Genomic DNA, 11,068 nt, shown 5'->3' with positions numbered 1-11,068 from the left:
CACACACGCACACTCACACACACACACATTTTCTCTTCTGTGCCACCCTATGTAGTTGCACGTACCATACACACACACACACACAACTCATTTCTGGAGAAGCTGTGGTGTGACATTTACAGTGAACACTTTCCTGTAAAACCTCCCACCTCCACCATAACTGTATGGGTTTTGGTTGGCACACATACAGAGCCATATGAGAGTACCACATTTACATTTACGGCATTTAGCAGATGCCTTTATCCAAAGCAACTTACAACAAATACATTTGTTTAAGTAAGTGAATAATCTATCCATCAGTCATCATAAGATAAAGTAATCTATGCTCGGACCAGGGGCAATAGATAGTCACAATGCTAGAAGAAGGGCATTTCTTTTTTTTTATTAATAGGAGAGGAACTTGTACAGGGGGGTAGTGGGGGTGAAGAGGTCTTTAGGAGAGACCGTTAAGATGTAGCCTGAAGAGATGGGTCTTCAATCTACGGCGGAAGATTGGTACCACTCTTTGTTCTCTGTTCTGTTCAGACTTCCAGTATGTTCAGGAGATGACACCCGTCTCCAATGCCAGCTAAAAGATGTATGAAAGTGGCTTGAAAGTGTTTGACAACTGTTTTGTTCTCACCTGGAAACTCAACCCTACTTATATGAATAGTGTGTTCTATTTGGGCCCTACTGACAAGGGACTGTTTGAAGAACCCTCAGAGGTTGTACAGTAAATGCACAGTTTAACTGGGATAGAATGCATGTCATCTTACTGAACACTTCTTTATTAAGTGCAGCTGAAATACCCCAAAGTTTCCAAAATAGAGCATAAAAAAAAAAAAAGCCACAGATCTAAAAGGCCTAATACATGATCTAATAGGACACACCAAGGGAGACCATGTATTGTTGTTTAAACACAGTCCATTTCTACAGCTGGAAAGACTTGATGTGGATATTCAACATGTTATTCTGATTACTTTTCCTAAAGACAAACAAAAAGCATAATGCATTTCAGGACAGATTTTTCCATCTACTGTACACACATTTAACTTGTTAAATGCAAAAAAAGGGTCTAAACATTATGATTCATGGACCTACAGCTAATTTGTAGAAGACACATCGTTTCAATAGAATGTCAGTTAACAGGGAGAATGACTCATTTTTTCACTTGGACACTGTACCATGATGATTAACAAAACATTTATAGATGGTTATAAGATGATGGTTATAAGCATGATGATGATAATGAATAGCGTCACTGGAGTAGCTCATAGGCCTGCTGGTAGTCCCCTTTACACTGAATAACAATGTCCTCCAGGAAGGCTCTCTCATAGATAGGGAAGTTACTCTGAAGCTTCATCACAACCCACTCATAGTCAGCATCTGAAAAGGACAACACAAAGTAAAGGATTACAATCCTCTTAAAACATTTATTCCAAATTCATTTATATTTATGGGTTTTCATCTCCAGCTATGTAACAACGCAACCCCTTGTTGTGGTCTAGGGACACCTGTTGGAAACAATATTTAATTTTTTATTTGCCATCAGGCCTGCAGATTTGGAATGTAAAGTGGTGGGATCTCTACGCAACATACGCCACAGATTATCAACGTCAGATCACTTCTGACAAACGTTAATTTTGTGGTGAACTGTCCCTTTAATGAGACTGTAAGGTACAAGGCTCTGCTCTGAGAACAAACTTCAAAGTCTCATCCCAAACCAAGTCCTATTCACCACAGTCAGAGCGGAGACTCCCGTGATGCTCTCTGCTGGGTTGTCTAGTTCAGACAGAGAGAACAGATGTCTGAAGAAAAGAGAGAAAGAGAGAGGGAGAGGTAGAGAGTGAGAGAGAGAGAGAGAGAGAGAGAGAGAGAGAGAGAGAGAGAGAGAGAGAGAGAGAGAGAGAGAGAGAGAGAGAGAGAGAGAGAGTGGTAGGCTTGCAGGCTAAACAGTACAGTGACTGTACACAGGCTGTAGCTAGTGGATGCTAGTTGACAGATGGATCCAGATTATGTTGACACCACATGGATGTGGAACCCACAACCTTAGGGTTGCCAGCACTCTGCTCCAGCCCACTAAACTCATCCGGACCACTGCTGACAGTAGTGTGATGGATGGAGTTGGTTAGCCATTAAGACAGAGGCTGGGATGAGCTGGGGCTGGGACTGGGACTGGGGCTGGGACTGGGGCTGGGACTGGGACTGGGACTGGGACTGGGACTGGGATTGGGACTGAGACTGGGCTGGGCTGGGACTGGGTTAGGCTGGGTTACACTGGGCTATAATGTCAATAATTTCAAGCACAACCAGTGTAAAACATGTGAAACACAGCATGCCAATCATTCAGAACTCCAAATCTAACTGGAGGACATTTTTTTCTTTCACTTTGGGAGCCAAGTGTCTGACAGACTGTTAGACTGGCGTAGGCTGGGGGCTGGCAGAGAATATACCTTCCTTACTGACAGCTCATAATTAATGGTACCCAGAGCTGTGTGTGTGTGTGTGTGTGTGTGTGTGTGTGTGTGTGTGTGTGTGTGTGTGTGTGTGTGTGTGGGTGTGTGTGTGTGTGTGGGTGTGTGTGTGTGGCGTGCGTGCGTGCGTGTGTGTCTGCGCTGCAACAGTTTCACACGACTGTCCTCATGTAGTCTGACACACAGGCAAGTGGCAACAGGATCTGAAAGTCAGAAGCCTGTGCTAAATGCATCACCACGTACCATTTAGAGTTTAAAACACACAGCAATAGAGCTTATCACAGAGGCTTGATTTCAGACAAGCCTCTGTGATAAGTTCTATTCTGGTGGCTGTATGGTCTTCTGGTTTTCTTTGTTTCTGTCAAATCAGTGATTGGTTTAAATCTGGTGTGTGTTCATTTATAGATCAATGAAGGGTCAAAGAGAGAAGCCAAGTAAACCAGCAGGACTGGTTTGTTGGGTCTGGCGTGAGGACCAAGGGTAGCTCACCAGCCTCCCATGCCCAGCCTGAGGGGCCCTGTGCTGGGTCAGGCTCCTGAGGTGTGAGGGGGTTCTGTGGTCCCTGGCTCTGGGTCCCCCAGTCGCAGCTATACTCCATTGGCGCGGAGGGGTGCTCTTCCTCCCTCTCCTCCTTAATTGCCCCCCTTGCCCCCCCACCTTGCAGCATGTCCAGGAAAGCTGAGTTCACCCTGCAAAGAAACAATAATCATGTGCGTATTGTTAAAAATCAGAATGCTTATCTTAAATTTATCTTGAGTATGTTTCCATTCAACCTGATCTCATTGCCTATACATAAGAATGTTCCGATCGATCATGCCTCAGAATACAATCTATGTTTACATATGCTTGACCACATGAATTGCGACTTGTGTGGCGGTTAGGCAGTATTAGGCATTAACTTTGAGTGGTTAAGGTTTGGGGAAGTTGTCAGGGGAAGGCATTAGCAAAAATTTGCATAAGCAACAATAATTAGCAATAATTTGCAATAATTTGCAAGAATTAGCACAAAATGTAGTGTCCCAAGCGCGATTCGAACCAGCAATGTTTGGGTTACAAGTCGGGCAGTTCATGGAATGCACCTCTGAAAGGAATCAAACAACAAATCTACAGTCTATTTGTCATGTATTGTACTCACCGTCTGTGCTCCTGCTCCACTTGTCTCTTCTTCTCTTCCCCCTGTTCTCTCTGATTCTCCTCCAGGGCCTCACTCTGGGAGAAACAGATACAGTAAACGTGAAGGTAGAGAGATACCATCAACGTGAAGGTAGATTAAAGATCAGGATCAAAGGCTATATTGAAAAACTCAAACAAGAATGCTGGTTATGGTGTTCCCGCTCCTTTTCTCTCTCTCTCTCTCTCTTTCTCTTTCTCTCTCTCTCTCTCAAGGTTACAGTGTCCTTGGAATAAGAAATGGGCTTAGTTTGAATGGTAACTGTGGTTAATATTTGACCATAGCAGTCTCCACAAAGATCATCACCTGCTCTGCTAAATGACTTCTACTACATGTTATCACTGTACAGTACTCTCTATAAATCACATCATCATAATGCATTAATGGCAGACTAATAACAGAATCTAAATGACGACACCTGACGTAAGACAATGACAGACAAGCTACAGTCTCAATGGCAAGTGACAGTGGAGCAGAGAAAGGTGGTGAGTTCAGCTCCAATGATACTGATGAGTGAGTTTGGTTCACTGGTTTACTTTTATCCTCTGTTGCTCCTTCATCAGCTGCAGTCCTGTGTTCTCCTCCGCCCTCCTCCCCTCCCGGTACTCCTGCGCTCGAGCCTGAGTGGGAGGAACAGAAGGGGGAGGAATTTAACCTGGACACCCACATACCAGTTTTGATTGAATAGAGCCCTAGAGCCCTAGATCTACAGGTACCCCCGCTGTAGTACAAAATAGTCAACAGTGCCCCGCCCCCCTTCTCTGTGCTTCTCCGGTCTCAGCCTCAGGAGACCTCCAGAATAGGGGCAGGTCTGTTTGGGATGGCCCGAGAGCCAGGACACTAGGTGGGCCGACCTGGACTCCACACCCTGGGAAGCCTTGCACACAGGCTCAAATGTGCGCGCACACGCACACGCACACACACACGCACACACACACACACACACACACACACACACACACACATACAAATAGAGGATATGAGGGAGATTAATCTGAGTTGTGGAGCCATCTCTGAAAGAACAACAGATCCCAGAGATCCCACTCAAAACCACATCAAGACCCTGTCTCTCTCAGCTCCCCGCTCCAGGGCTTTGATCGGTAGGTCTGTGACGTCTAGGTTGGAGAGTTCTGTTACTGCAGACCTGGAGAACCTCCAGAAAACCAGGTCAATAGAGAGACAGGGAGAGAGAGAGAAAGAGAGACAGAGAGAGAGAGAGAAAGAGGGAGAGAGAGAGAAAGAGAGACAGGGAGAGAGAGAGAAAGAGGGAGAGGGAGAGAGGTGAGTGAGAGGAAGAGAGGGAGAGGGTTTCGTTTCCATGTAAGAACCAGATAGTGTTTGTCTCGGTATGTCTGTCTGTTTGTGTCCCACGGCTGGTCAGAGCTGAACATGTTACTGTAACTGAATGATTTTCTTTGTATATTATTTTACCTTTATTTAACAAGATACTGTATGACATTTGAGAACCAATTCTCATTTACAATGACGACCTGGCCAAGAGGCACAAACATTAAATAGGACAACATACAATAAAACAAGAAGTAGAATAGAAAACACTATTTACAGTGGAAAGGCAAATACTATATACAGTATACTAGGCAGCAATGGAAACACAGCAGACTCAAAATCAGTAGAAACAATGACCAGGTAGTAGCTCAGGTAATATGGTTTTGAAGGAGTGTGGTGGGATAAATGTGTCAAGTTTGAGGGTCTTTTACAGCTTATTCCAGTTGGCAACAGAAAACTGGAATGAGTGACTACCAAAAGAAGTGGAAGATTTGGGAATGACCAGTGAGATATATCTACCAGAGCGCAGGTTGGTATAGGTAGTGGAGATGTTAAGGAGTGAAATTAGGTAGAGGTCGACTTGTAAATGTGATGTTTCCATTCTGTGGGGTTCTCCTACACGCTGTGAGAGGAACCTCCTTTACTCTCTCTCTCTCTGTATGTCTCTCTCTTTCTCTCTCTCCCTAAAACTCATTCTTTCGCTCTCAATTTCTCTATCCTGGCACAGCTAACTCTCCCAGTGAGGTACAAGAGAAAAAGCAAAAACTTGCACAACAATGAGAAAAGCCGCACAAGAAAACATTTCCCCCGTCCACCACAGGAGCTGCGTGTGCGATTTTAACAATGTTGTCAGTTGCCACATAATACTGTCGTTGGTACAGTATGAAACCCTGTCCTCAGGCCTTTCCTGCTCTATCCAGTCTCCTGTCTGCACCATCCCCCCCGCCCACTGGCTAGGGCGGCAGAGAGAGACAGATACTAGCATTAGCATTACAAGTCTGACTCTCTGACAGGTCCTGTCAACACACTGTTATGATATATGGTTGCTGAGCTATGAATAATCCAGTCATGCTCTAGGAATAACCTCATCACCTCTCCAGGTACTGCAAGGATGACCTCTATGATTGGCAGGTCTTCGTGCATCCTTCCCTCTCATTGGACAGATGGCAGCCTGGCTCCCCTCCAGGTACTTTCGCCAACACAGGTTATTCCACTCCACAGTCTACAAAACATTACTTTTTCTGCAGCTCTCTCTCTCTCTCTCTCTCTCTCTCTCTCTCTCTTGCTCTCTCCATACTCAGTGTGAACTCTGGGAAGTCCCTTGAACTCATTCCCTCCCTGGAAAACCATAAAGAGTGAGAGGGAGAGAAAGAACAAGAAGGGAGAAAGAAGAGAGAGAGAGAGAGAGAGAGAGAGAGAGAGAGAGAGAGAGAGAGAGAGAGAGAGAGAGAGAGAGAGAGAGAGAGAGAGAAGCAACGGGAGCAACAGAGAGGCGAAGAAAATAAAAATGTTCTTCTTCTCTGTGTATTTATTTACACTTCCTCAAAGTCAATCATAGGCGTCTAATACCCTCTGTGCCCATGATCTGACCAGGGGATAATTGTGGGGGGATTGGACCTCTCAGCAGGCTTGGCTGGGTCGCCTGTTTCGGGCCTGTGTTAAGACCCGGTCCGCCTTGGTCGATGAAACCTCCAGAGCGAAGAGTATTTACTCTGAAAACAGGGTTCAAAGACGGATCCATTGGTGTGAATTGCTCTAGTGCTTTAGACTCAGACCTCACGGCCACAGCTAATGTATGAGAAACAAGCCTGAACCCTGGGCCCTGCCGAGCACACACACACACGCAAAAACACACGCGCACGCACCAACATTCTCTGGCTCCTGTCTTACCCAGGATGACGTGTGTGTGGCGCTGCTTGATGCCACTGGAGCTGAGTTTGTGCTCTCCACCCTCTGAAGGAACTGCTCAGTCCTCCTGCAAGAAACACACTCATTATAGCACAGACACACACACACACACAAACACACACACACACACACACACACACACACACACACACACACACACACACACACACACACACACACACACACACACACACACACACACACACACACACACACACACACACACACAAACTCTGAAATGGAGATGGGGTGGTGGGGTGATAGTCTTCTGCAGAGACTGTTAAAGCTTCCCACAAGCAGACAGGACACGTCCTTGAGTCTCCAAGAAGGAGAGGTCATCTAGTTTGTTTGTCTTCATCCGACAACACTATCCCTCTCGCCAGGGTTTGTCCTCTGTCACCCTGTCTCTACCCCTGACTCCAACCTGCAAGCCCCGTCTCTAGTCAAAATGTTTGTATTGTTTCTGGAAGTTAGCACATTGTTTAGCATTGTCATGTGTGTTGCTCTTGGGAAGGTGCCGGAGATGCTACTTACAGTAACAACTGGTTTCCTCAAGAACAGTTTGACAGTGTCCAGGTTTGAATTACACATCGACTCTTGGGTTTGTCCCAGAATAGTGGTCTGGACAAATGTTACTCAAGCTTATGTGAGTGCCAATGTTGAAATTTCTAAACAAGGCATTTGAAATGCCCAAATGTGTTGTGAGACTCACACACCCATGCTCCACCTGATGCCCCCCTTAAATGTTATATTGTATGTATGGTCACAGTGTAGATGTTAGATACAGTGTTTGGCATAGTTATTGAACCTCATTGAGAAACCTCACAGATTTCACTATTTGACCTTAAGGTAACCCTACCACATCTCCTTCCATGAATATCTGATGTATGCGGGCAAATAGAGGCTAAGGTGAACTGTGTGTCATCCGCCCCCATTGCCTCTGTGATGTCTAGGAAAGATATGCTTTGTTTGTTTATTCATTCAAATTCTCAGCTGTAACTTTAGCAACAGTGGCAGTTTCAACTTCCACTTAGCATTTTCTCATCTCTCTCTTGGTTAAGGACTGGGCAATGTATTCTGATCCTCCAACGTGAGTAGCCAGGTTCCACACAGAACACAATACAGCACAATAACACAGAGAGACGTAAACAAGGACATGGATACAGTCTCGCGTACACGCGCTCATGCACAAGTGCGCACACACACACACGCACACACACGCACACGCACACGCACACACACACACAGCTGACCTGAGGTGATCCTGTCTGTGCTGCTCTCTTTTCAACTGCTCCTCCTGTTCTCTCCTCTCCTCCTGTCTCTCAGCCTGCAATACAGTTCACACATCAGCAACATTGTGCAATTTCACTCAACCATGTGCATATTTCACACCTACATGTACCCCAACAGAAATGCACACAACATGCTGCCAAGTTCCCAATTGACTGTGAAGGTGCCCTGAGGTGCCATATTAATGTCATTAACTGTTATGGGGGTGCCCTGATATTCTATGGGAGTGTCCATCACGCCAGGGCACTCCTGTGAGGCCTATACTTATATATCAGTTAAAGAGGATTAACCCTGGTGGCCTTGTAAGACAGAGAGGGAAGTTTAGTGGAAGGACAGAGAGGAGCTGTATCTTCTCACAGAATCAGCACACTAATACCTTTCCAAACCAATACAAAACCACCCCAAATAGCCCTCTGGAGCAGCGTTTCCCTAGCGGTGGGCTGTGACCTAGTGTTGGGTTGTTGCCACTGCCGTTCGGGTCACGTCTACAGACTGGATTGTGGCTATTAATATGTTTTTGTTTATTTGGCGGGTCACATGAAACTTCTCAAGGCCTCAGAAGGGTCAAAATGCAAAAAGAAGGGTATAGAAACCACTGGTCTGGTCTCCAGTACTAATTACAGAGAGAACACTGCATTAACCACCATTAGGACAGAGAGCACAGCCAGACACGGACCAGAGCATGTCAAACAGCACTCTGCTGCTGCCTGTGGTCTCTGAAAACACCAATGATCATCAATCAGGGAAACCTCCTCCTCCTAATAATGGGTGTGGACTTTGGTGTGGACCCTGATCTCTCATTCCATCACCACAACCAGGATCATTAGAGTTGGCCAGATGTCCGCAGTGACATCTACAGGCTTTAAATAGTATTACAGTGAGAAAAGACTACCTACTGTACCTACTGTAATAAGCTTACTTGTGATCTATTGCGAAATGTGATGCTGTTACCTTTTCCCGCTGCTTGGTCTTCATCCTTTGAATCTCCTCTTCCTCCTCCTGTCTCTTCTGTCTGTCCATTTCCTCTTTTTTCAGCTTCAAGTAATACAGAACAGTGGAGCTTTACTTTCCAATTAAGGGGGAATCACCAGAACAAATGCACAATATACATCTAGTAGATGCTGGTGGAGGTAGGTAACCGTCCTCCGATTTCTACCTCCACCAGCCTCCCCATACTATATACACAAGACGTGCAGATCTGCACGAGTAAATGACAATCAGACTGTGTGTGCCACTGTAATAAAGAATGTATTACATTATAGAAATCTAAACACAAATAAATCATATCTTTAGACATATTTAACACCATTATAGGTCAGTTATAAGTTACCATACACTGGCATTACCTTTTTCTTTAGTTTGGATTGGCGCAACTCCACAAGCTGCCGCTCCCTGGCCTCAGCCAATGACATGTCACCACCACCTAAGGAGATGAATAACAGATTTAAATCAGAGACCCTATAAAAACAAAGATATTAATTCCAAAATTACATGAACTATTATCCTTGCATTAAGGACTCAATTCAACTTATTGAGTGATTTGTTGATGACATTTTTGCATTTTAGCTCTTTTTAAGAGTGTCATAGCAAAGGGTCTGAATACTTATGTACATGAGGTATTTCTGTATTTCAATTTTAATAAATTTACTGAAATTTCAAATAACGTGTTTTCACTTTGTCATTCTGGGGTAATGTGTGTGGATTGATGGCAAATTCTGAGTCTACAACACAACAACATGTGGAAAAAGTGAAGGGGTCTGAATACTTTCCGAAGGCACTGTATAAACTGAGAGAGAGGGGGGTGGGATAGAGATAGAGATAAAGATAGAGATAGAGATAGAGATAGAGATAGAGATAGAGAGAAAATATTGGGATGAATGGTACCTAGCCTCTCTGGGGTCAGTTGAACAGGCTTAGGTCTATTTGCTTCCTTCCATGTCTCCCAGTCCTCCATTTCTTTCTGTGCCACTGCAGGTACAGAAGGGGTGGTTTGATGTTTGCATTTGGAACATGACTTACGTATGTATTCCCTTGGCTTCAGATTTAAGACAACATTTTCATTTCATTTTTGATGTTGGATAGAAAGATTTGTGTCATGTTTATTTACATAATCATCTTACTGTTCAAAACCTGCTGGAAATAAATACTACGGAATATCTATGTGGTGGAATGGATGGGTGGTTAGATGGATGGATGGATGGATGAATGGATGGATGGATAAAGACACAATAGCAGTCCTCTTCCTTACTTACTTCTCTGTAGTTTGTTCCGCTTTGATTCATTGGGTGGTATGGTTCTGAAGCCGTCGGCACTGGAAGGGAGAGGGAGAGATTGATCTGACTTTACTTTTAACAGGTCTCTGGTCTCTATCAATGCGCATGTGTGCCTGTAGCGTCGCACAGACTGAAACGAAAGTGAAACTTATAAACTGAGCTACACCAGAATAGAAACTAACATAGCACTACTTAAGTAATACTTATACTTTTGTATTACACTTTTTATTCTAAATTCCTTGATACACTATAATTTTACTTTAATTACACTGTAACCGCGCCAGAAACACTTGTATGCCTGCTTTAAACATTCGAGTATAGTAGACTGACCCATAGGCTATCTAATATCTCCAAAGAAATGTTGAATAAACTATGTGAAATTCAGAAAAGCGAATAGCTAATAAAAAAACACTTACTGTTGAGGCTGCGTTGGGCCGTTTGATGAAGATTCTGTGTCTGCGTTGGCAGGTGTATTGGCGTTGGCATCTTCAAGTGCATTATTTGCCGACAGAGCATTTGTTCTCGGATTAACATTTGAACTGGTACTTTTTCTTTGATTATTCTGAGAATATTGGTTATATGGATCCATGAGGAAAATAGACTAGACTTCCGCTGATTCTCCAACCCTCCCCAAATACGCAGTCAAATAGATCTCGTACGGCAGAAGTCCAAGCCTCTGAGCGTGC

General features: G+C 44.4%; 1 protein-coding gene across 1 annotated transcript; it reads right to left on the bottom strand.

The window, feature by feature from the left end:
- Positions 1 to 746: 746 nt before the first annotated feature.
- epsti1 (epithelial stromal interaction 1) lies at positions 747 to 10,975 on the bottom strand. Its single transcript, XM_083681964.1, has 11 exons — positions 10,799 to 10,975; positions 10,362 to 10,420; positions 9,994 to 10,077; positions 9,456 to 9,532; positions 9,061 to 9,144; positions 8,073 to 8,146; positions 6,802 to 6,886; positions 4,161 to 4,244; positions 3,589 to 3,662; positions 2,943 to 3,142; positions 747 to 1,365 (listed from the first exon to the last, which is right to left on the bottom strand). Exons 1-11 carry the CDS (start codon positions 10,969 to 10,971, stop codon positions 1,238 to 1,240), a joined length of 1,122 nt encoding a protein of 373 aa, XP_083538090.1. The 5' UTR covers positions 10,972 to 10,975; the 3' UTR covers positions 747 to 1,237.
- Positions 10,976 to 11,068: the final 93 nt, after the last annotated feature.

The sequence above is a fragment of the Argentina silus genome, assembly GCF_951799395.1.
Source record: "Argentina silus genome assembly, chromosome: 12".
Lineage (NCBI taxonomy): Eukaryota > Metazoa > Chordata > Actinopteri > Argentiniformes > Argentinidae > Argentina > Argentina silus.
Note: the sequence above shows the minus strand (reverse complement) of the source record. Positions and strands in the feature narration are given on the sequence as shown.